The sequence below is a fragment of the Camarhynchus parvulus genome, chromosome 12 (assembly GCF_901933205.1).
Source record: "Camarhynchus parvulus chromosome 12, STF_HiC, whole genome shotgun sequence".
Taxonomy (NCBI): Eukaryota; Metazoa; Chordata; class Aves; order Passeriformes; family Thraupidae; genus Camarhynchus; species Camarhynchus parvulus.
In genome coordinates, this window is record NC_044582.1 from 5,257,714 (window position 1) to 5,283,496 (window position 25,783).

Here is a 25,783-nt window from a genome sequence, read left to right on the forward strand (position 1 = left end):
CGAGCCCCGAGCCCCGAGCCCCGGGGATTGTCCGCCCGCCGGCGCCGCCGCGGAGCAGCCCCGGCAGTGTGCGGAGCAGCCCCAGCGGTCTGCGGCGGGGCCATGGCGGCGCTGGGCTCGGCGGCGCTGCGGAGGGGCGGCGGCGCGGCCCCCCGGCTCCTCGCCGTGGCTGTGTCCTGCCAGAGCTGCCGGCACAAAGCCACCGGGGACGGAGGACACGGGCAGCCCCGGGAGCAGCACCTGGCGGCCCCCGGTAGAGTCGGCGGCCAGCCCGTCCCGGCCGAGGGCGCCGACACCAAGACCTACCTGTGGGCCAGGTACCACGAGATGAAGAAGCTGGTCTATGGTAAGGGGCTGCCACGTCCTGCCGGGCCGGCCTTTCCGGGTTTTTTTTCCCCTCCTTTCTCCTCTTCGCATCTCGGTGCCTCTCTGCGCCCCGCAGCCCTGGGGATGTGCCCGTGCTGTGCAGATGCCGGGTTAGGAGCCTTTCTCCCCGGCGGTCCCCATCCACATCTTCCGTGGCCCGCGGCTCTCTGGGATGGTTTTATTTCATTGAAATCTGGTCTTGATCTTCCTCTCCCCATCCTGGGCTTCCTTCTGTGCAGATTCCCCGTCTGGCCTCAGCGTTGCAGGGCATGCAGGGTACATGGGACTTATCCTAACTGGCCGTCGTCGGCACTGTCGTGGCCAATGGTCTAAATGAAGGGCTTGTTGCCTTTTTCTGCAGTTTGCCTTGGCTGGCACACGGAATCGCGTTAGATTAGGACAAATGGATGGCGATGCTGAGTGAAGGGTGACGAGTCTGAGTCGCCCCTGGCACAGGCATGAGCCTGGAGAGTGCTGATGCTGCAGCTCCTGGGACGGGTCCTGGTCCTGAGCTCAGTTTGGGTTCCACATGTGTCACACCTTTTGCTCAGGAGTGCGATTTTGCTTCTCTGACCAAGAGAACCTGGCTCTGTCGGGTACTTTGAAATCTTGCTAAGTGAGGCAAAAACTCAGACTGCTCACCAAGTCCGTCTGTGTGTAAAACAGGATTGTGGTCTTTTTGGCAGCAGCAGACCTCCACTGTATTAAACTCTCCTAAAAATAGCTTTAATGGTATGAGGGTAGGGAACTCTTTCCTGTTGGTTTCTTGATTCTTGGAATGCTGAAGGTAAGCGCTGTCGAGGGCTAGGAAGAGAGTTTGTGCCTGCTCTTACAGAACTCTCTGTTAGCTTTTGTTTACTTAAGGGCTTGGATAAGGACCGCAGTCAGCCCTAGGCATCTGGAAGAACTTTCTCCCTGTTCTGAGATTGACAAGGTCTGTCATTCCTTCCTCCCCCATCTTCCAGTCCACTGGATTTGACATCAAATCTCGAGTCATTCATGATGCAAAAACCTAAAGGAATTGGCTGCTGATCCATTAGCTGCTCAGGCTGCTGCATTCCAGGATGGGAGCTCCTTTCCCAGCACTGTTGGTACCCTCCAAGACTGAGTTGTGGTTTTAGCCCCACTGCTTGAAAGAAATTCCAATTTGCAATGCTTGTATTGCTGTTTGGACCTTGCTATCCTCAAAGGCATTATTTTCTTTTCCATAATGGGATTGAAGCCATAAATGCAGATGTGTGCTAATAGGCTGTGTCACGGTCTCTTGGCAGAATGCTTGGTTTGCTACGTGAGATTGTGAAGTTTGTGTTCACATAACTCTGTTGTGATGCAAGAGATGCAGTTTTTAATTGAGGTGGAGCAGTAATCACCAGGAGTAAATGCCAGATGAAGTCAGGTGAAGTAGCCCAAGTATTACAGAGCAGACTCTTCACAACCCTTCAGGAAGCCATCAGATGTGTTGAATAAGGCCCTCATTTGTTCAAAGAGTATCTCCCCAAACTAAAATTTCAAGACTGTGCTGTTATTCAAATATTGTCAGAAAGAGACAGAGTTGGTCCAAGTTTTAATTGTTGCTTTGATGATTGAACAGTTGTGCAGAATGTGGCATCAGTCTGTTCCTCTGGGCTTGGTTTCTGACTCTGGTGTGAAGGTGAGTCTGTGCTTGGCTTCTCAGTATTGCCCAGCACTGAGTTTGGGCAGACTACTGTGGTGCCTCCTTCTCCTTCCCCCTCAGAAATGCCACCTTTGTGCAGTCCCTTGTCCTGTGCTGTCAGTGACTGTCACTGGTTTGGAGAGAGTCTCTGCCAGGAGAATTCACTGTGTGTTTTCAGCCCAGCCCTTGCTGAGCACCAGCTCCATGGAGCACTGTTGCATTTCTGCACCATAAATGCTGACTGAGTTGGACAGGGCAGGATGTGCAGGACGAGGTTCTGCTCAGTGGTGGTGCAGGTTTGGGGCCAGAGGAGAGGCACAAGGAGTTCTCAACTCTGTATAAAGACATCTGTGCTCTGCCAGGCTGGAGTGGGGTGATGTAAATGACAGCACAACGTAGCTGCACAGAGAGTGCCTCTGAAGTAAAACTTCTCAGCGCTGGCTCAAGAGAAACCATTCTCTTCATTATCCCCCTGCCTATTGCAACACTGACTCTTATGACCAAATTTCACTACCTGTAAAAACTTGAGGATAAAAATTTGAGGCACTTAGTGTGCTTTTTTCTTTTTCTTCTGCCGAAAGGAAAGGTACATTCACATTAGTCAGAGGGATGGAGTTGAGCAAGGCTTGCTGTTTTCTGATCTGATAAATGTCAAGGAAGGCTGATAAGCTCTCTCAGTAAGCTTTGAAATCCTGTGCTCTAGGAAACATCAGGACAGCCAAGCCAGTGATGCTTTGGCTATAAGCAAGTGTTTGTTTTTTCCTAGGTGTTCCAAATCTGTAAACAGTGGCTACACTAACTCAGCTTTCCTAGGGAACTTTACAATATCTGCAAACTTCTTGCCTCTACATGACAAGTTTGAGAATGGCTAAATGTGAGAACAGCCAGAACTGGAAGAGTGACCAGTTATGTAAACTTCTCAGTTTTGCTTTCTTGGGTATAACCCATTTTTCCTTGTGAAGAACTCTTGTAGCATTTCTTTTGTGCCTTTGTATATTTTAAAAGTGTAATTTTCTAATGAAATTATATTTTTAATATTGCTTTTAGTTAATGTAGATTTCATTGGCAGGAAATCCCAAAATATTTAGGCATAATAGCATAAATCCAAGGTCTTTTAACATGGTTCCTCTGAAATTAAATGGTCTTTAGATAATGTTTTTCTCTTCCTACCCTATTGGTAGTCGGATCTGCTTTGGCTGGTGGGAGTGCTTTGCAGGAAATGGCACAAAACAACACTTCAAAAGGATAAAGGGATACTTGGAAGGGAGGAAACTGGCAGTTTGTCTTTAGAAAGCAACTTAGTGTGAACAAGGGAAACTTTTTGATTCATGAAGAATGTGAAGGATGATGGCCATCTGCTTCTCTGTACCCTTCTTTTCCCTGCTTGTCTTATGAAGAAATTAGTGCAGATGTCTGCTGGATTGAACTTCTGGGAGTACAAAGGGTGTGAGACGTGGGGGTGAGTTGCCTTGTTTGTGTATTGTTCGTCACTAACATGCTGGATCTGAGGCTGAGAGAGCAGGAGGTTTCCTGCAGGGTGCTGTTGGCACCCCGGGAGCTCAGAAAAGCAGGAGACGTGCTTGGCACCTCCTGCCCAGAGCGTTTTTCACATCAGAAGGGGCCAGATGGTGTCTCTAGTGTCTGCTCACAGTTAATTACCTGCTTTTGTTTCCATCTCTGCTCTCCTGTTGGGCATTGAGGGTTATTGCTTTCTAACAATGTGCGTTACTGCCTGGGAAGAGACACCTGATTTAAGCAGCTGTCCAGATTCTCACACTGGGAAAATGAAGATGTTGTGTGTTTACTTTGCATTTACACACAGGTGTAAGAGATCAAACAGGCTTTCTTGTGGTCTGCCTTTGCTGCTGAATTTCATCATGTGCCGTGGACATGCAGCACTTCCCTAAAATCTGTCGGAGCTGCAAACAGGAGCCAATTGTGCAAGCAGGCAGATTCCTGGGGCTGCGTCCAGTGCGAGAGCAACTTTTTCTACAGCGTCCTCCCATGTGCTCACTCTGCTTCTCCCTCAGCTCAGACTTCCTGGGTGAAGTGCTGAGTAGGCAGTGACCAACTGATATTGTCTGCCTTTCTAGTCAGGACCCAGACAGAAAGAGTAGTTGGCATTATTATTCTTTTTTAATATCCAAAACTGGTCTTTATTTTTTTTTGTGTGGTTGTTTTCTTTAATTTATCATATCTGTCCAGCAGTTTGTTATGGTGTCTTGGCAAAGGAGAAAAGCAAAAGCTGTCATTCTTGAAAAATGGCATCTTCATGAGCTTCTGGTGGGTGTCTGTTTATTTTGATTTGACAATTGCCAGGAAATCTGAGACAAAGATCCCTGGCAGATTACGTGCAGAGCAGCAGCGCCCAAGCCTGCAGCCCAGGACTTGATTAGCACTGAGGATTGGTAACCACCCAGGAGGATATCTTTGAAAAACATGCAAACAAAGCACCACAAAAAAGCAAACCAAACCCCCAAACAAACACAATTAAACCAAGCTTCTTGAAGCCTGGCTCAGTAACCCTGAGGCATGTTTGGTATTGAAACTGATTTTGTGTGTGCTCCCAGGTTGTGTCTTTTCCCTGCTGTAGTTGGAACCTGCATGGAGACTGCACGAGTTTGAGGAGATGGAGACCTGCAGCTCTGTTGAGGAGGGTGCTGCAAAAGGTCATTTACACTGACACAAACGTGCATCATGAATCTCTAGACTGAACCACAGAGATTTCCTCCTTCTCAGAAGAGCAGTGACTTTTAAATGACTAAATTCAAGATGTAGGATGATGGGGTGGACAGAGCAAGCTGCAGGTTGTGATAGATGTGGAATAGAAAACACATCAAGGAGATGTGTGGTGCTTGGGGAAGTGAACATAGGGAATGTTGTGTATGAGCCAGTGAGTGTAAATCATTTTGGCTGGTGTGTGCATCCTTTTTCAGCCCATAGGAGGTAAGACAGAATATGCTGTGTAAGTGAATAACAAAATGTGAGTGAGGAAAAATGATTGGGCTGTCAGAGGACAGCAGAGAGGCTCTGTACCTTGGAGGCTGCAGGGAGGAGCATTACTTCACTGGGTCTAAATGTACTTCCTAAGTTGTTCTGTGGCACAGTAACTGCTTATGCTTCTGATCACAGATAGGAATTGCTTGGTGAAGCTCAGACTGCTCTCTCCTTGTTACAAAATCCTACTGCTTCCTTAGTTTTTCCTGATATTTTTGCAGAAGTTGTGGCTGGCGGCATGTGTGGTTGAATCTAGAAGATTCTCTTTTCTTCCTTGAAAAGAGATGTGGAGTTCAGGCAGTGGTATTTTGTGATGCTCTCAGGCTATCAAAATGTGTTTTCCTGAATACATTAGCAAAAGGGGACTGTTGGAAGAGTTTGACCTCTCTGTAGGGACACTGTAGCAGCAAGTTGGGTGCATTTGTCATAAAAAGAAAAAAAGTGCTTTAATAGAAGAGGAAAGCCCTGCACATTTCCCCTGAGATATGATTAAGGTTGTGTCATCATTTTTCTTGTGAGGGAGAAAAATAACACCCAGCAAATCCCAGTGTAAGCTTAGAAAAATGTCTTTCCACAAGTTGACTGGGGGTGAGGACAGGAAGTGGAACTCTGTTTATTTATGGTGCAAAGAGCATTTATGATGAAAGTATGAAAGTTGTGATAATCTGAATCCTACTTACATTTCCCATCTTTTAAAATCTCAGTGGAAAGTACTTGGATTGCATCCTCTCTCCTAAGCCTCTTCCAGGAACTTTGCCATCAGCTGAGCACTGACAGAGAGCTTTTGTTCCTGGTGTCTAGCCAGTAAGTCAGCTCTCCTGCCTTAATACACTGCTTTATTTTCTAGTGATTCCTTGCCACATGATCTGGTGAATTGTATTTGAAGGCCAAATGGAAGTCAGTTAGGAGAGAAGGAAGGGTATGTTTTGTAACAGTGATTTTTTTTCTCTCTGTGAAAGAAACATTTTGAAATATTTGAATCTATTTCTTTGGTTACCTCTCCGAATTAGAGCTCACAAAAAAACTTCAACCTTTTGCCTAAATTGTGTTATAATTCCAGACAAAATCTTTATTGGGAAGGGCTGGTATCTCTTTCTAATAATGTATTTTTTGTCCTAGACACAGATGGAACTTGGTTTTATAGCAAGGAAGCAGTAAAGAACCAGGACAGGGGTCCTTGCTAAATGCCAAAAGTTAAGGTAGGAAAAGAAAAAATCCTACCCACTGATGCTGAGTAGGATCTGGAAAATGCCTGCTCTTTTATCATTCAAAGAGAAAATTACCCATCTTTGAGGAGGGAGGAAATATCTCCTTCCCCTCTGTCCCCCAGTGTGGTTATGACCAGGCAACTTACTACAAAGAACTATTTTTATTGCCCTTTCTTGCAAGGAACAGTTCTCATGGGGTGGGAAGCCTGTGGGAAGATCTGTTCCCGCCTCTCCCATTGCAGTGGAGTGAAAGCTCTCCTCTCTGCACTGGCTCTGGGAAGGGATCTATATCCAGGTAGTTTAGCTGCTTGGTCACTTAACCCCATTTTCTCAGTGGTCTGGGGAGCAAAGTGTTATTCCCAAGCACCTTGAGCAGTAACTCTGCTTTGCAGTGACAAACCATGTGCAAGGACTGAGCTGTGTCCACAGCTGTTTATCAGAGGAAAGCAGATCTCTTGCTGCTATCAGCATTGCATGCTCCCGGAGCATAACTTAGTGTGGGGTATTTTTCACATGTAGGTGTTTGTACTTTGCTTTTTCCTGCCAATTAATACAAAAATTTTAAAGTCCTAATGGTATTTGCAGGATTTCTCTGTGAAGTCTGGTTGCCTCTGTGAGAAACAAAAAAATGCCAAAAGACAAACCTCAAAATTTCTGATTTGGAGTAATCTAGACTTTTCCAAGAGCCTGTTTGCTTGTGAGAGTTCTAAGTGAGGGGTGTGTGTTTTTCTGGTGATTTATCATAGCTGCCTTTCACATTGAAGCCTGCAGAAACTGCAGCTGCTCTGAGATAGAAATTTGACACTTCAGAACCTCGGGTCTGCTTTGCTTCATGGAGGCCAGAGACCAGGGGGCATTGTTTTGCAGCTTCCTGACACAAAAGGTCGGTCTGGCTGTGCAGATGGTTAGAGAGCTTTATCTCCAGGTGCAGCCAGAGGTTTCACAGTGTGTTTTTTCACGGGGATGTTATTTGAGTGAGTGAACAAACAGCAGCAGCCTTCCACAGCAGCTCTGTGCTCTTTGCTGCTGCTGTGTGGCTTTTCCAGCTGCTGTCAGGTCCAGAATAAAAAGTCTAAACTCCAGTGATGCTCTCAGTTTCTCTAACTTCTCCCCTTTCCCTTCTTTTAGATCTCCTTCCACCAGGAGTCTGCAATCTCCTCAACCCCGCGGCCATCTATGCTAACAATGAGATCAGCCTGGGAGATGTGGAGATCTATGGCTTTGACTACGATTACACATTAGCACAGTATTCTAATTTACTGCACTCCATGATTTTCAACACTGCCAGAGACATCCTAATAGAACAATTCAAGGTAATGAGGTGCCAAGGGTTTCCACTCAATTAAGCTTGCTGCTGTCTTTGCAATGCACCAGACATGCTTGTGCAGGCATTGTGCATGCGTGTCAATTACTTGATTTATTGAGATAAATTTAATATTTCGCAATCTTTGATTGCAGAATTAATTTCCTTTGAGATTATTTAACGTGATGTACATTCCTGAGGTTTTATAAATGTGGAGTGGGAGCCTTAGTGTAAAAAAGCCCAGGTCAGCTGTACTCAGCTATGGAAATAATGCCTACAGGATTGCTGGTTGGAGGTGCACATGGTGGCTGAACATAAATCATGGGCCAACACTGAAGCTGTGCAGGACTTGGAATGTGCTGGTCCATGGGATGATGCCCTAGAGCATGTCCCAGAATAGACACTCTGTTTGCAATGGGTGACTGCTTATGCATTTTTTCTCATCCTGCCTTTCTGTTTAGAGGGGCTCTGCAGTGCCAATCTTTGCCAAATATATGCAAAGATTACAAGAAGTGTCCTCCCTGCCTCAGTGAATCTGATGCTTTTTCACTACTGTCCTTTACATGAGAAAAACTAGTTTGGGGTATCTTGGTCCCTTTGTCTTACTCCATTCATCCACTTTCTTTGCTGAAGGGGCAAAATTAGGCAGGACTAAAGGAGCTCAACAGGTGAAATTATTTTGTTGATTATCCAGTGCTCATGCTGTAATGATGTTGCTGTTTGTCTTCCCAGTATCCAGAAGGGCTTGGGAAGTATGACTACATTCCAGGATTTGCCATACGTGGACTTCACTATGATGTACAAAAGGTAAGCTGTACAAAGTTCACTCTCCTGGGCTTTGTTTTCCTCTGTTATGTTTTTAGTGGAAATACTTTATGTCATTGCTTGCAATAACATCTGTCACCAAATGACCAGTGAGTCTGGCTGGCTGGGCTTTTCGCTGCTTGGGTTCTCCCCAAAGAAAGATGTCTGTTGTGCCAGCCTGGCCTCCAGCAGAATGGGACATTCTAGCAAAGGCCTCTGGTAAACAGCCTTGCCAATTTAAAAGTCACTTCATTCCACGGGCTAATTAATAGAAAACTGAGCTTGTTTATGTGATCATTTCTGTCTTTCAGGAAATTTAAACAACAAAACTCAGTCCTGCATCTACAAGTACTTGCCTGAAGCAGAGGCACAATGTCTTACTCTAATAATAGAAATGACTTGTGAGGAAAATGCTTTGGGAAGCCTTCCCCACCCCCCACCCCGAATAATAGGACTGCTTGGAATAAGATCCAAGCTACTTGAGATGCATACTTCTTAAGAACACAGGCAGGCAGAGTGCAGGCATTAGCTTTAACCCTTTTCAGTTTGGCTCGATTCCCTGATGCCCAGTGATGTCTGTGCTGGCTGCTGCAGCCAGGCAGTCAGGTGGGAGCTCAGCAGAGAAAGTTCCTTCACTGGAGTAGCTTTCTTGTATGCTGAGTTTGAGTGAATTCAGTGCAGTGCAGGCTGGAGTGTGTGTGCTGTCCTCCAGCAGGAGGGAAAAAGGAGAATGAAGGAAAAAGCTATAGAGATTTTCTGTCTTTTGTCCTAACGGTGGAGACAGCATGGCAGCAGACCACTCATGCCTCTGGCCTTACAAAGCAAGAAGTAGATTTGTGGGAAACTGAAGGTTCTTTCTCTGTTTGAATCTTTGGTTGCTGTATCTGAGAAACACGGGCGAGTGACCTGGCCAAGCAAAGCACCCTTTGAGTGAGTGGAAAGTAGAGAACTCTTTTCTTAGGATCAGAGTTTGCTAAAAGCACAGAAATCTGGGTTATGCCTGTCTAAGTACAACTTTCAGCGTATTGCCTGCGCTCCTCACAATTACTGGGAGGTTTGCCCACAGTGTAACAAGATGCACTGATATTGTATCCTGATGGAAGAAGTTCACTGCCACATTCCAGTGCGAGCTGTGGAGTGATGTGGGTTTAGTGTGAGGCTGCTTTCCGTCCCAAGGACTTGTGTTACAGCTTCAGAATGATGGATGGAGAAGGATAGCTCATGATTAGGGGAGTCTCTGTTACCAGCCTGGTGTGCTCCTGAACATCTTTCCTTCAAAGTCTGCTGGGGAGGGGAGAGCTGGAGCTCTTGTGTGAGGAAAATGACTGAGTGCCGCTGTGCTCTGAAATAAAACTTGCCCGCTTAGTTCTGCTTAAGATAAAGGTGGAGGAAAATAGATCTGTGCACACAAAGCTCCTTTGGAATGTGTGTTTTCTTGAAGGGAGATAAGAATAGATTGTCTTGAGTCACAGAAATATTGCTGTCCCTGTTTTTCAACTGCATCCCTGTCTACAAACTGAGGTGTAACAGACTGGCTCATAGAAGGATGGTCTTTTGCCAGAGAGACCAATAAAAAGACACAGTATGAATAAGTGTGTCTAAAAGTAGCTGGAGAATAAGTGCTGTCTAAAGTGCATAGAAGTGGGATGCTCATACTGAACTTTATTTTCTGAATGTCATTTGTGTGGAACTTTAAACTTGAATAAGGTTTCAGTGTAAATTTTAACAATAACTGAGTTCTAACAGTAAATATTTATCCTTTGTCACAGAGTCTCCTCATGAAGATCGATGCTTTCCATTATGTCCAGCTGGGGACTGCATATAGGTTTGTCAGTTCTGAAAATCACTTTCTAAATGCTTATATATGCAAAAGTGGATTTCTACATCTCACTATATGTTCATGGCATATGTTGCTCTGCTTCTTTCCTGAGCAGAGCACAGTCTTGTCTGGCTCATCCTGTTTGCTCTCGCTTCAAATGCTTACCTGGCATATAATTGCAAGGAGTTATTTTTTCTCAAGCATTTCAAGCCAGGTGTGGGTGGGAAGACCTGGAGCTTTTTGTAATGGTTAATAGCACATCTGGTCACGTACACTGCCTGATGTTTTAGCTGCAGCTACAGCATGGCTGGGTTAACACCTGAGAGCAAACAGAGCCAATAGGAAAGGGCTCTTCTGCATGTGGTTCAACATGGGCCTGTCTTTTCCAGGCAGGAGTTTGTCCCAACAGTGCCCTGCTGAGCCTTGGAGAGTGGTCTGGGTGTGCAAATGACATCTTAAAGCAACATAAACATGCCAATAAAGTAATGATGCATCAGAATCTGGGTTCACTTTAAGTCCCAGATTGTCCTATTTTTCCTTTAGTTCTCCAAAAAGAGCTGGGTATGCTTTGGAATAAGTGGTTGAAACAGTGCAGAGCAAATTTTTCTCCTACGAGTTGTGAGACTGGAGACTGAGAAAACACCTAGCTCCAAAGAGGAGAGGGGTTGGTGTGTAAGAAGTAGTAATTTATAAATATCAATAGCGAATCTCCTGTAAATCCTATGTTGTATTTCCTGAGCATGGAAGCCAATGTGGTTTTTTCCTTGATCTCTGCCCTTTTGCTGTTAAGCTTTAGTTACAGTAAACACTCTAAGAATATTAAGAAGGGAGTTTCATAACCAGAGACAATTGGCTTCTTTGAGTGCCAGCTTGGGGGGGTGAGGGGACCAGGAGTTTGTACTGCTCCATATTTTACTTCAGCTTCATAGAGAGATTTTTAGTGAAAACACATTTTAATTTTTCTTTTCCCTAGTGTCCTTTGGTAACTATCTTTTTTGGAGTGTCCTAAACTTTCCTTTGCTTTTGTGCAAAACTGAGGCAACAGTTAACTTCTTAGATGCTGTGTCATAACTGTGTAGAAAAGGAGAAAGGGAAAGTTGCTGACTGCTTGAGCAAAGAGTCATCAAAATTGTGCAAGAGGCAAAACCTGCAGCAGTCAGATAACCTGATGTTATGAACTACACAGATCAGCCATACTCCTGTTTTGGGTGTTTTTGAGAAAAACAGCTTTCTCTGTTGAATGGTCTTAGTCAAGACTTTGTTCTGTGTAGGAAAACTGAATAAGAAGGAAACCCTGTTTTCAGGAAGCCTTTTCCTACCCCCTTTCATTAAAGGTGATGTATCTCATGGAAGCAACATCTCCAAACCAAGTTAGTTACCCACTGCTGCCCAAGTCAGGTCGTGGGACTGATTTGGTGGGGCAGTCCTGTCAGCAAATTGACAGCAGACAGAGAGAAGCCTCTGGCTGGACTCTGCTGGAATGTGGATAAAGCCCCTCAATTTACTAGTAGGAGCAAAAGAGGTATCTGAGGAATGTCTTGGGAAAGATTTTATGTGAATCTTTAGAGCTGTTGGGCTCTCTGCCTGTCTCTTTTGAGCAGGAGGAATTTTTGAGTTTTAAGGAAGAGCCTGTTTGCCCTGTCCTGTTTTTTCTCTACTGTTTGTAGCACTGCACAGACAGTGATTACTGACAAACTGCGTGGTTTTGTGTCTAGAGGGCTCAAACCGGTGCCTGATGAAGAGGTGATCGAACTCTATGGTGGTACACAGCACATCCCCCTGTACCAGATGAGTGACTTCTATGGCAAGGTATTGTAAGCCCCCCCAGCTCTTTGAACAGCTTGGAAGACAGAGGGAATTGTATGCACATGTAAATGACTGCAGCTCCCTTGGAAAGGCTGGTCCCCAGTGAGCTGCAGTGTATGTTTTTGTTCTAGTGGGAATATGCCCCAGAGGTTATTTAGCAGTTTAGCATCTGAAAGACATCTGCAAAGCATTTTTAAATACCAGGGCTATTGGCCTAGAGCTAAATGGCTTTGAAGACTGATAGGGAGATGTTCCTTGGCCAAATCTGGCTCCCAAGCTACCCCTGCAGCCTGCAGTGCTTGTGTGTGCAGTGAGCTGTTGGGGAGGAGGTCTCTGTGGGTAGCAGCAGTAGGGTGCTTGCAATGCCTTTCTCTCTTTGGTTTTGGGTAGGGGTTTTTCCCTTCATGTTAGGGATCTCTCTCCACACTCCTTCAGAACTGCTCAGGGGATATTATTTATATGGTTGTAGTCCATGAGTATAGGGCTAGTAAAATACTGACATTCTGTCTATAGGAGCTGTGAAAATCCTCTGGTTGCCTGAACCTAGAGGAAGTTGGGAGAGGTTTTTCTTCCTTGAATATCTCGTTTGGCACAGTGGCCAAGCAGGACCTTTCACATCCCTTCTCCCAGAGCTGCTTTGTTTCTTGCCTCAGTTCTGGTGCCTTAGGGGAAGCTGGAAGGAGAAGTGCACACTTCCTCTGTAATACCCCTGTGAGTCTGCTCTATGAAGTCCCCAGCAAGGTCACTGCTTGATTTTTCTCTTTCTCTCTTGGGAACAATTAATCTGAGTGGTTGCTTTCTGGATAAGTATATACTCTGTTTATAGCTCAATGATGTTTCCAGCTTTGAAATAGGACATTTTTGTTTAGCATTTGATCTGTCTGTAAACTGCCCTCGACTGGCCTCCTCCTGTGCAACTCTCCTCACTCCTGCCAGACTTGAGCTGATTTCATCTTTCTTTTTAAATAATTGTAAACATGAAACCTGCTTCACGTTGTGGCTTTCTGTAGGACCAGGTGATTATGTTGAGGTGCCTTTCTGTGCTTTGCATGTTCCAGGTGCTTTCTTCTTTCCTGTAGTTGGTATTGACAAATTTGGCTACAGAAGTAAAGATATCAGCTTAGTCTTTGTGAAGAGGTGAATCTCCTCTCCTAGTAATGTAATAAACTCCATGAACTAATCAAAGAGAACAAAAGTATTTACAATTAATAGCATTTGCATTCAGCAATGTCTGCTCAGCCTGTGCCACTGAGTGGGGCATATTTTCCTACATTAGTGAGAAAGATGAAAGAAGGGTTAAGATGACTGCTGGTGTGAACAGGTGCAGTGAACTGGTGAGGAGTGAGCCTTTAGCAGGGGTCTTTGATTTGTTCTCCCCAATCTGCCATGCTGATGAGCAGCAACAGGAAGGTTGCTAACAGGTAACAAGAGAAGTGGCGCTGATATGGCTGAAGTGTGTAAATACTTAAGTATTTACTTAAATACTTAAATAAATCCCTTAAGTGTTTTCCTGGTTCTCTGTTAGCAGGAGTGTGTGGACAGCTGCCAGCATCCCAATACCTGCAGTAGGTGGGCACAGATCTTTCCCAAGGTTCAACACTGGTGTGCCTTTACATGTGATGGCCTGTAAGGAAGGTGGAGATCTCAAGGGAGTTGTAGAAAAAGCACATGCAACATTCTGAAAGCACAGTCCAGTTTTTGTCACGACTCCTGTCACTGTCTGCCTAATGAATTCAAAGCCATTAAAAGGGAATTGGGAGAGGTTGGACTTGCCCTGTAGAAAAATGACACAAGGCACAAAAATGAAATCAGAGTTGACAAGATAAATCTTTACTGTTAACACTGAACATTTACCTATCTGCTCTGTACTTCAGGTATTGAGAGGTAGGACAGGTCATTGCTCTGGTGCACTCTGCTAAATCCCATACCTAGTTATTTTAGTAGGAACTGCCTGGCTTTGTCCCTCTTGCTTCTTTCCCAGAATCTCTGAACAGGAAAAAAAAGATGAAGGCTGTTTACAGAAACTTTTGGGTTTGCTATGGGAGAAATAGTCCCTTAGCACCCAGACATCAAAATGGACAGAAGTGTTGGAAGGAATCAGTGAGTATCCTAAGCAGCACCACCATGTGTGGTATGTGGCCCTTTTTGCTGTCTTCTGCTGTAGGTGAAATTGTCCTGTGCTGGGTGGATGGAAATTGTATAACCCTTAGCACACCAACATAGCTTTTGATTGCAGCATTTTTTGGTAAATACACCTCAAGCAAAATGCTGTTTGTTATTCCTTTGCCCTTTTGACCCCAATTTGTATTGCCTCAGGTGTTGCCTTTAGACAAGGCTGGTCTCCTGCCACCCTCACCCAGCCAGACTAAATGGGAGATGTTCTCTTGTTACACATCCTGGCATGACAGGGCCACACATTTGTCATTAGGCAGCAGGGGCCCCATCAGCTTCCATCATCTGTGCACCTTCTGTGGTTTTCTGGATGCTGCTTTCATGTCTGTCTTTCACACAACTCTAATAAACACTTTCTGAAGTGGGTAGGTACTATCCTACAGTGTTGCAACTTTACAGCTATCAGTCCTGGATTGCTCAAATCTCATGCACAGACATGATGGAACTGGATTGCCAGGGCACTGCTGGTGACCAGGTTCATGGGGAGGTCTGTGTGCTTCCCAAGTTACTTTCCATATACGGGGACCTTAGTAATTGTCCCCATTCTGGTCTGGAACTTTATCAATGGAAAATGAAAAAATTGATCCCAGCTTCATCTTGCAAGGGAGACTCACTGCAGTCCTCTGCACAGGTGGTATCTGCAGAATAAAGTTTATTTTACTGGAAAGCCTCTCTGGGGCCAAAGTTGGCTCTTGGCCTGCTGATAGGTTTGTGATTGATAAGCAATAACAATAGCAAATGTGTGAGAGAGCTGCAACTCTGCCTAATGCAAGGGGAGTTATTCCTTGGTCACGATGTAATTGTCCATTTCCACTTGACTGCTGGTGGGCTGGCATTTCTTTTTCCTCTGGGCTTTCTCTAGTGACAGCCAGGCATTGACAAATGGCTTGTTGGAGTGATTCTTACACTGCCTTGTGAAATCTCACTGGAACGTGGTTTGAGCAGCTTGGTGCCCTGTGTAGCCTGGTTAATATGAGCAATATGGCATCCTCAGCAAGGCCCTTGTCTGCTGCTGTAGCAGAGCATTGTCTGTTGGCACCTGTATTAATGCCAAGCGTCCAGGTGGGAAGCAGAGGTTGAAATGAAAATATCTGGGACCAACTCCCTGATTCCTCTATCTTCACCATGTGGTATTAATGAGGCTGGGTTTGTGTAAAGATTTATGTGAAGGAGACACCTTACTCTCTTCAAGGTTGCTGTTTTGGTTGAGAAGAGAGGGCTGCTTGCTGAGTGACTAGGATTTCCCACACTAGTGTTTTTCTTGTTATTAGTCTGGAATATATTTCAGATTATGCTGGGTGATATGAGTTTGTTTGTTGGCTTTACTATTTTTTTTTCAATATTTTCAGTCTAATGCCTCCTTTTAATTTTTTGCTTTCCAGGGTCCATCACTTAAGCAGTTTATGGACATTTTTTCTCTCCCTGAAATGACCCTGCTCTCTTCAGTCATTGATTACTTCATCACTCATGGCATTGAGTTTGACCAGGTGCATCTCTACAAGGACATATCTGTAAGTGAAATGTCAACTGCCCCACAGCACACACCACATCAGAGCTGTGAGCTCTGCAGCACCCAAACCCAAGGGTTTGCAGTGACCAGCCTGAGATGACAGCTCTGTTGTCCCCTTAGATCAAAGTCTTACCAGGGAATATTCAAAGCTGTGTTTTCAGAACATGTTTGGGCTCTGTCTGTACTACAGAGCTGGTGTTTCTGGTGTATCTTGTGTAGGAGTGCCTAAGCTGCTTAGGCTGAAGGTGCTTCCATGGGAAATATATCACAAAGCTTGTGTAAATGTTTTCTGGTTCTGCAGACTTTTAAATTGTTTTTCTTAATATCTCATTTGTCAAAGAGAAAAGCTGTGTACCAAACAGTTTACTTTATACAGTGATTGCTGTAAAACACCTTTCCTGGCTTGCTCTGAGAATCCTGCACCCCTTGCAGCTGCAGAGTAGTCTGATCCTTTGGGTGACTGTAGTCTGATCCCGTGGTGACTGTAGCTTTCATGTGTCATTTACTCCAGGGTGTTAAATGGCACTTGAAAGGGCTGTGTGGGATTACCAGCATTGTTGGGGCTGTTTGACTTCTCAGTTAATGCTGTGGACAAGATGTAAGTGCTTGAGATTGCTGCTCTGGGTGACTATGCTGACAGACAACACGTTTTCCTTATTGCAATCCTTTTCCATGAAGAAGGGTTTTGATTGGTACCTTGTGGGAATCTGAGGTTCACCCACTGGCTGTTCAGTTCTGGGAGGGAAATGGGGCTCCAAGTCTGTGCTGCTGCCTTGTGATAAGAATCCACCTGTCAGCTGTGTTGTCCTGACCTTCTGTTGGTGCTTGATAGGAACCTGCTGGCCCATTTCCCACAAGACCTTTACATGTTTCAGGGGTGTTGGGTGTTGGTTTTTCTCTTGGGGTGGGGAAAATGTGAAGAGGGCATACAGCTGACTCCTGAGGCCTTTTGTGAAGAGTATCTTTTCAGAGATCAAAGTATCTACTTTTGAGATCAAATGGATGTGTTCCTAATTGAAATCTTGAGAGCAGGGGAATGGTTGCCACAGCTGATACATGTCCAGTGCAGGGCAGCTGGTGTGGTCCAGCCCTCAGGCTCCTGAGTGCTAATCCTGGCTTTGTCCTTTTTGTTGAGAATGTGGTCATCCCTGAGGAACAACTAAAATAGGCAAAGAAGAGAGCTATGGTAGAAAATCTGTGGCAATGCCTGAAATCTACATTGAAACTAGGGACCATCACGAGCTCTCACCAGAAGAGTTCTTGCTTTTTCCCTGGACAATGAGGATAAACAAACATTTTTGCAAAACTTATCCCTTTGCAGTACCCAAGTTCAAGTGCAAAGAAATGCTTTGTGATCACGAGCACAGAGATCCTTCTGTGCCTGCAGAGGACTTGCATAGCCCAGCTGTGAGGACAGCACTGGCTTAGCCTGACACCCTGCTGTAACTCCTGGTGGTACTGCTGCTGCAGCCTGTGTGTTTGGGAGCAGGCTGGGTGCTACAGGCACTGCACTGAGTCAAAAGGGCAGACCCTGGGCTATGGCAAAGGCTGAAGCTGACGTGTAATTAAAGCAGTCCTGTCACACCAGTTTGGTCACTTCATATTTGAAAGTAAGAATATGCAGTTTACCCTGCTTCCCCTTGGACACATCTTTTTGATGCCTATCAAGGCTCCAAGATTTTACCTGCAGAAACATCATAGTTTTCCTTTTTCTTCTTCTTTTCTTTTTTGGAGGGCAGGAGTTTAGGGAAAGAGCACACTGAAATTTTTCTTCTCTGCAAAGGTTTTGACACAAGTCCAAAGTTCTGCTTGCTTTTAAGTGACAGTGCTAGTTAAGAGAAAGCTGTTTTCTTGTCAGAGCTCCTGCCCTTTTTTCAAATTCTTTCCAGTAAGGCAATGAGATGTGACCTCTGCCTTTTGCCCTTCAAATCCACACCGTGGAAAGAAGCTCTTAAAACTCCATTTTGAAGTGGTTGTGCCTCCACCTTCATCATCCCCTTTTAAGCTGTAAATTGTGGTTCTCTCCAGCTCTGAAGGAAATTTTTTTTGGAGTCATGAGGAGGTTTCCCCAGCACTGCCATGAGAGCAGTTGACTGTGTGGCAAGTGTTACTGTAGTGATGTCAGTGGTGAGTGTGGGGCTCACTCTGAAAGGGCAGCTCCTGAATGGCACACACAGTGTAATAGGAATTTAAGGGTCCTGGGGAAAGGCAGCAACTGTTTACCTGTGTGAATTGTCAGGGATGAAAATGGTGCTGTTCAAACAAGCATGTGCAAGAGCAAGCACTGCAAACTGTGCTGCTGCTCTGGAAATGGTTTTGTGGGTCTGGCATATCTTGCTGGATGGAGACTTGTGCAGAATCTCAGTTGGGTGTGTCTAAAACTGTGCTATGTCTTGGCTTCTGGCCTGGAAAATAGAGGATATTTGGATGCCCTTAGCAACATCTGTTTTAACTTGCCTCCCTCCCAGCTGTGTTTTGTGCCACCCTGCTAGTGGGAGCTTCTGCTCTGCCTGTGCACACAGGTCACCCAGGGCTAGGAGCTGTGGCCCTCCTTGGCTTGTGGGGAGCACTTGGGATCACAGGTGCTCTCCTCTGCTGCTGTTCACACTCCTGTCCTTTGGGTCACACCTGGCAGAGCTTCCACAGGCAGAGGGGGAAGGAAAGCCACCTGGTGTCTGAGACAGTACAGTGTTGGGACAGTAAATGGTTTGGGAGTGGCACAGCGTTATTGCACTGGAACCAGTGGGGTAACATGTGCTCATTTCCAAGAGCAGGAAGGAACTTGTGCTTCCACAGATAAGTTTTGAGGTTTTCCCTCTTACACTGCATCAGCTGAGCCAACCACCTGTTCTTCTTCAGGCATCTTGGTGAGCCTTGCTGGGCAGGCTCTGCTCCTTTGCAGTGATGGAGCTTTTGTTCATTCAGCAAGGAGGGGATGTGTCATTACTGACTTGGTCCTCAGTGGTGGCAGTAGGTTTGCATGCTGGGAAACAGGAATGCCATGTTATAAAACTGAAACATTTTCCCCCCTGCTCTTTTCTTTAGGATGCAATTAGAGATGTTCATGTGAAAGGAGTGATGTACAAATGGATTGAAAAAGATATGGGTGAGTTAAATAGAGCTCTGGTGCCAAATTCACTTGTCACTTCCTCAGTCTTCCTCTTTAGGTAGAACTGATGGGGATGAGGAAGGACACTTTGTCACCATGGTGGTTCATTGCCTGCCTGCCTGAGTGCATCTAACTCTGACCATTTGCATCTTTAGTGGTATAAGGGCTAGGTTTGGTTTGGTTTATAGAAATGTGGTCATGACTTATGCCAAAGTGTTCTGATGGATGCTGTGTGTTTCATTCTGATACAGAACAGTATATCCTGCACGGGGATGAAATCTATGCCGTGCTAAACCGCCTGGTGAACCACAAGAAGAAGCTGTTCCTCATCACAAACAGTCCCTTTAGCTTTGTGTGAGTACCATTACTGCTCATCAGTGGGTCACCATGGCACAGCAAGAGCTGTGCAGGGCACTCCCTCCTCTGAGCACCTGGAATTTGTATGGGACAGGGTTTTGTGGCAGTAGTCATGGAGCTCTCTGGGAACTGTTTGCAGTGAATGTTGCACCCACAGCATTGATCTCACTTTTTGGAGAAGTTACAAGGCTGTGGCTGGCCACAACATTAGAGAGCTGACACTTTCTGTTGCCTCTAGCAGTGTTTGTTGTATCACAGACTTCCCTGGGCTTCCAGTGGTGCAGAAGAAAGCGTGTGACAGCTTGAAACAAAGCACAGCATCAATACTTCATACAATGAGACAGCCTTGGGGGGTTCACAAATCTGTTTTCTTTTCTGTTACTGAAATAAGAGTGAATTTGGGACACACTGTTGTAAAGATGCAGTGTTGGGTGAAAAAAGAGTACTGGATCTGTTAATTTTTCTGTTCCTTTGCCCTTAGGGACAAAGGAATGAAGCACATGGTTGGCAAGAACTGGCGGGACTTATTCGACATGGTCATTGTGCAGGCGGACAAGCCCAACTTCTTCACTGACCGGCGCAAGTATGTGTGAGGGCTGCCCTGCCTGGATGTGAGCCCCCTCCCTGCAGGGAGCTGCTCCTCTGGCCTGGCAGAAAGCACTGGCTTGCTTAGCATAGTCTGGCTCCAGGAGGTATTCAACCTTCTCTCAGATACTCTCTGAGGAGGCAAGAATTGACCAGTCTGGGAATAAGTGGATACAATGTGTAGGTCCAAGTAGAAAATGTGTTTCCTAAATTGGCATGAGAGATGGCCATTTCTTGTCCTGAGAGTGTGACAAAATCTTTCCTTTTCGTCTTCTCCACAGCAAGTATCTGTGTGGTTTGTTTTTTGAGGTTTTTTGGGATCTTGTTTGTATTGGATACATGTTTGGGAACTGGCAGTTCTGGAAGCCTTTGTATGTGGCAGCTGAGTTTTGTGGTCAGTTAGGAGCTGCCAATAGACAGGCTGCTGTCCTTACTTTGCTCTTTGGCTTCTTTGCTTTGGGTACTTAGTATGTCTGCTTAGTTAGGGGATTGGTCTGTTCTTTCCTTTGTATGTATTTTCCTCCCTCACTACCCAGACTGTTGGCATATGCTGGACTAAACCTATGGAATGACTTTATAAGCTGTGCTAGCCTGGTAAAGGTTTTTTTTCATGGGCTGCAGGTGACGTGCTTTACAAGCACAGCTTGGAGCTATGATGATCTGGACCTCTTGGAAATAAAACCTACGGCTGCCTGGTGCCTTAGATCCACTCATGGACTGGAGAATGTCATGGCAAGCCCTCAGGAAAAACAGGAGACAGCTCAGTTCACCTGGTGAACTCAGCTTAGGGACGGATTTCCATTCTCTCTGCAGACTTGCTTTATCCTATTAGGACATTCCATGGTCTCTGTTGGGCTGTGGCATTGCCAGGTTGTAAGAGCACATCAAGTGTTTCATGGCAAAGCCTTCTTGGCCTTGGCATTTCAGAAGGAGTTATTATGGTTATTTTCTTCCTCTCTGTATGTGAAGGCAAGAATTGTTAGGGATTTTGACATGAAATGGTTACAGTCAATGGAAGCATTTTGGAGAGGTATTTCCCTTTCATACTTTTTCTTCCCCTGAGAAAATAGTACAGAAGGCCTAGAAGGTCACTTGGAACTCATACAGAGCTTTTATTTTAAGTTGTTACATAGGTAAACAAATTTTGTGATTCAAATGTTCTGGTTGCTGGGTTACAATCACCAAAAATCAAAAGAAGTTGACATCTCCCCCCTTTTTTTCCCCAGACCTTTTAGAAAACTGGATGATAAAGGCTCACTGCAGTGGGACAAAATAAACCAGCTGGAGAAGGGAAAGATCTACAAAGAGGTAAAGTGAAGGGGTGCAAGCAGGAGTCTGAAATGGTGGGGACTTATAGCACACCTGCAGTTTTGGAAATCACTGGAAAAACAGAACAATCTGCTTGGTCAGGGTGAGGGGAAATGATGGGTTCTGCTGTAGAACACTTGTTAGTGGTTGGTGTTTGAAAAGTAGAACACAGAAGTCCTTGAAAAGAGCATCTGTGGAGGTAGAGGGTGTTTGTAAGAAGACACTCTCTGGGCTGTGCTGGCTGTGGGCAGTGGGGGTGGCCTGTCCCCAGGAGCTCTTGCTGGTAGGACACTGTCCCCCAGAATGCTTTCAGCATGGGCTTGGCGCTAGGGATGGAAGGACAGAGACAAGTGGGAAAAGGCAGAGCAGGGCCAGGTAACTTAAAATGTTGGGTACTTGCTTTTCTGCCATGGGGAACCTCTGCCAGGCTGGGTTGTCCCTGCTGCTGCCCTGTTTGTGTGAGGTGGGGTGGTAGGGAAACATCCCTTGGATGTGTGGGAGGGGCCAGTGAATGTCCTCTGCCCCCTTGTACAATGAAACTTTCACCCTGGGAGCTCTGCTCTGACATTGTCTAGCATGGCCAACTGTGCACTCTTCCCTCAGCTCTTCTGATTGTCCTGGTCCTGAAACTCTTGTCCTGGAGGGGCTCCCAAGTGTGGTAGTTGAGGCTAAAAAGGCACAGCTCTCTGAAACCTGTTGTGCATGCAAACCACACCTCACTCCAAATTGTTCTCCATAAGGTTGGAAAATGTGGACTTGTGCAGAATAAAGAAATAAGGAATAAAGAAACAAGGGTGATCCAATAGGGTGCAAAGCATCAAAGAGAGTACAAAGCCTGGCTCCTGACTCTCTCCTTCTGGAAGGACCAGCATGTCCAAAGATGAGCTGCAGCTCTGGTGAGCTTGCTGCCCTGGGTGTTGTCCTTGCAGCTGGTCTGTCCCTTGAGACCAGTTGCCTCTGGCTTTAGGACGGTTTGTTCTTGGTTATTTGAGCTGTCCAATCCCATGGGAATAAACTGTGAGTGAGATTTCAGTCAATTAGCTGGGACCTGACCCGTTGTAGCAGAGTAGGTCATGTCCTTGAGTAGTGCTGTTGGGAAACCTCTGTCTGGTGGGTCTGCCAAGTGCTGGGCTGGTGTCCCATCCTCTGCCAAGAGCTCAGAGCTGGGAACATGCAAGCAGAGCTCATTCCCAGTGGGTTAGCAGCTCCCTCAGGAGAAAGGGCACACCTCACCCATGGAGTTCAGCTGCATTAAATCCTGCTGTTGACCCACCTATGTCTTGTGGCCACAGGTTGCTCACCCAAGTGAATGGTGCACTGAGAAAGGGAAAATATGAGGGAGGAAGGTGGGCAGGGTAGGATTTTGGGCTCCTCTCCAATTCTTCTCCACCATCATGTTTATCTGACTGCATTAAGGTTGTTGCCTAGCTGTGGTTCTTAGGGTGTGTATCCTGGTTGTAGCCCACCCTGTCTCTAGGATTTTTGGCTCCTTGGAGTGTCACAATGCTTCTTTCTGGCAAGTGTTAGCAGCCATGGACCTTGCTGTGCTGGGGATATTGCCAGAGGCCTCTGAGCTGTTCCTGTCCCCTGAAGAAGGGCTGGATGGTAGTTTTTTCCTGTGGGTATCCCATGAATGGGACCTCAGGGATTGGTGTTTTGCCCTAGGGACTGGGAAGTTGAAGGGATACCCTCTAGTCCCTCTGTTCCAACAGATGTGGTATTTTCTGTATGTGTCAAGTTTGTACTCCCTTCCCTCTCCAGATCTGTGATCTTGGGGGAAAGGAGGACAGGATCTGGAGATGTCAGAACAGGTCTGTGGCTCCATGGAGCTCCAAGCACAAGTTTCCTGGCTGTTGAGTCCATTGCTGTTTGAGGTGACTGGAGCACAGCAAGAGGACCCTGCTCCTTCCAAGACTGTGCTCCATTTCCTTCTCTGCCAGTGGCTTCTGAGCAGGCCTCATGTGAGCAGCAGCAAGGTTGTGTCCTAGAAGTGCAGAGGCTGCCTGGTCCTGTTTCTGTGCTGTTAAGAGAAGTCTGCTCAGCTCCAGGGATGCTGCAGGAACAGAAGGCTCAGCACCCTGGTCCTGGGCAGCCTTAGCTGGGCATTCAGCAAGCTGCCACTGGCTGCTGGGGGGCTGCCTTGTGTTTGGGGGCTTTCTGGCCAGGCTGGTGCTGGTGGCTGGGGGTGCTGGCTCCCTCCTGCCACTGGAGGCTGCCAGAGGGATTGCTGCTGAGTGCCTCATAGGTTCACACTGACTGCTTGTGCTGGTCTGCTGGCATTGATGGGCCCATTTCCTTTCCTAGTGGGTTTTGTTTTCATGACTCATGTGGAAAACTTGTGTGGAGATGGAAGGGTAGTCCCTGAAGTGCCTTCTGTGCATGTATGGATGTTTGGAAAGCCTTGAAAGCTGCTTGGTGCTGTGCTTTAGCTGGTGCTTTGGGGTTTGGTTTGTTTTATTCAGCTGTGAATCTGTGCAGACTGCCTGGCTCTTTGGCTTGGTTAAACAATTCCTGTGGACATGTGTTGTTAATCTTTGGGGTTGGGATGGTGGTCAGGGATGTAGAACAGCTCCTGACTCCAGAAGCCTTGCCTGGCAGTGCTCACCTTCTCTCTGGTGCACCCTGTGAGGTGAAATCATTATCACCTGAGACCAACAACTTCTAAACCAGGGGTTCTTTTTGCCCATCCTCAGGCTTTTCTAATTTAGGCATTTCTTGGCCTCTAAACTGCCTCCTTTTGTTGCCTTTTTAGACCGTGTTGTCTTCTTGACTTGCTGTGCCCTAGACCACAGAACTTGCCCTTTGGAAGAGGTTTTGCCTTTTTTAAGGCTAGAGAAAAAGCTGAGGGATGTACAGGGAACTGTCACACGGGAAGAAAGTGAAGTGAGGTGGGGAAGGACAGAAAGCTGTGGGTGTATATGGCGGGGCAGAGAGCAGGTTGACACCCCATGTAAGTGCTCACACCTGCCTGGGGTAAGGCGGCCTGTACCCACGTTTCACTCTGTGCTCCTGTCACTTGCAGGGCAACCTCTTTGATTTCCTGAGGCTGACAGGCTGGCGTGGATCCAAAGTGCTCTACTTTGGTGACCATCTGTACAGTGACCTTGCGGTGAGTGAAATGTCCCTGCCCTCCAGTGGGCTGGGAGCAATCCCACATGGCTGGACATAAGGCAGGGCCTGCTCTGAGTGCTCAGGGCTGTGCTGGGTGTCCACTCCCCACAGGACACACAGGCTTCCCCACAGCTGTCAGGCAGAGGCAAGCACTGGAGAAAAGGCTCCTGAAGATTTTCTGCGGGTAAAGTGTGAATTTGAGAGCAGTTTCTATTGATCCCACCTTTTTAGGTGCTTCATGCAACTGACCCTAGTGACCAGGAGATGGTTGTTGCTGACACAGGCCATGGATGGCTGTCCCCTGAGAATGAGAAATGGGAACAAACCCACTCTTCTAGGAACCAGGGTTGTGTTTGGCTTTCAGTCTTTATGTTGAATTCTTGGTTGTTTTTTCACCCTGACCTCCAGGACCTCATGCTGCGTCATGGCTGGAGGACTGGAGCCATCGTTCCTGAACTGGAGACGGAGATCCGGATCATAAACACGGAGCAGTACATGCACTCCCTGACCTGGCAGCAGGCTTTGACGGGGCTGCTCGAGAGAATGCAGGTAAACATCTCCTGGCTGAGCAGGACAGGTTATATGCTGCCTTCTGAGCTCGAATTCTGGGTTTAGCATGGGAATGAGGGGATGTACCATCTTGCCTGGTTCTCAAAAATATCCTCCTCCTGGTGCAGTGGGCTCTGGGTTTGTGAGTTACAGTGGAAATTGCAGGGAACTGAGGTGTGGCCTTCAGGACTGATGCATGTGATGTTTTCTACTGCTGTCTTTGCAGATGTATCAGGATGCAGAGTCTAAGCAAGTATTGCTGGAGTGGATGAAGGAACGGCAGGAGATCAGGTGAGCATTTCCCCCCTCACTTGTGAGGTCTCTTAGGGGCTCCCAGGCCCTGTTTTGTAACCTGCTTTGGGGACAATGCTGCTGCAGCTGCTGGACTCTGGTGCTGCCTGGTGTTGCTTGCCTCTGGGTGGGGGCCATGCAGCAGTGCAGTCATGCAGGCTGGGAGATTGGACTGGTTTGAAGGCAGAATGGGAAAGGGGAGTGCTGGGAGGGGCTGGTGGGCTGTCAGCTCCTGACACTGCCCATAAAGGGTGGAGTAAAAGTGCACTTAATATTCATCAGTCTCACTGCACAGGGACTGGTCTGCACCACAGCCTCGGGAGGGCATACTTGGGGTGATCCCCTGATGCCCAGGGAGTGGAGTGGCCCTGGGCTAAGGGAGTGGGAAGAATCTGTGACCACAGTTTTAGCTACAGAGCACCATCTCTTTCTTCTCAGGTCTCTGACGAAGAACCTGTTCAACCCCCAGTTTGGAAGCATCTTCCGCACCTTCCACAACCCCACGTACTTCTCCCGCCGCCTGGTGCGCTTCTCTGATATCTACATGGCTTCCATCAGCTGCCTGCTCAACTACGACGTGAATTTCACCTTCTACCCCCGGCGCACCCCTCTGCAGCACGAGGCGCCGCTGTGGATGGATCAGCTCTGCACGGGCTGCATGAAAACCCCCTTCCTGGAGGAGATGGTGCACATCCGGTGAAGGGCAGGTACTGCAGGCAGCAGCAGCGCGGCCGGGGCTGGAGCGGAGCCGGCCCTGGGCCGGCAGCACCTCTGTCTACCACTAAAGGGCGTTTGACACTTGCGTGTGTGTGTAGATGGTGTGTTTATTTCCTC

The 25,783-nt window shown here is 46.7% G+C and overlaps 1 protein-coding gene across 1 annotated transcript; it reads left to right on the forward strand.

Moving 5' to 3' along the window:
- NT5DC2 (5'-nucleotidase domain containing 2) lies at positions 1-25,751 on the forward strand. The gene is made up of 14 exons (XM_030956540.1): positions 1-346; positions 7,354-7,538; positions 8,261-8,335; positions 10,102-10,157; positions 11,867-11,960; positions 15,512-15,640; positions 18,685-18,745; positions 19,000-19,102; positions 19,587-19,688; positions 20,917-20,998; positions 24,021-24,107; positions 24,518-24,658; positions 24,885-24,949; positions 25,388-25,751. Exons 1-14 carry the CDS (start codon positions 103-105, stop codon positions 25,647-25,649), a joined length of 1,686 nt encoding a protein of 561 aa, XP_030812400.1. The 5' UTR covers positions 1-102; the 3' UTR covers positions 25,650-25,751.
- The last annotated feature ends 32 nt before the right edge of the window (positions 25,752-25,783 follow it).

Bases quoted from the DNA above. Each gene is read 5' to 3' on its own strand.
- NT5DC2 (XM_030956540.1), top strand. From the start codon at position 103: ATGGCGGCGCTGGGCTCGGCGGCGCTGCGGAGGGGCGGCGGCGCGGCC. The intron at 19,689-20,916 runs GTATGTGTGAGG...TTTTTTCCCCAG, and splicing joins TTCTTCACTGACCGGCGCAA to ACCTTTTAGAAAACTGGATG. The intron at 24,108-24,517 runs GTGAGTGAAATG...CCTGACCTCCAG, and splicing joins ATCTGTACAGTGACCTTGCG to GACCTCATGCTGCGTCATGG.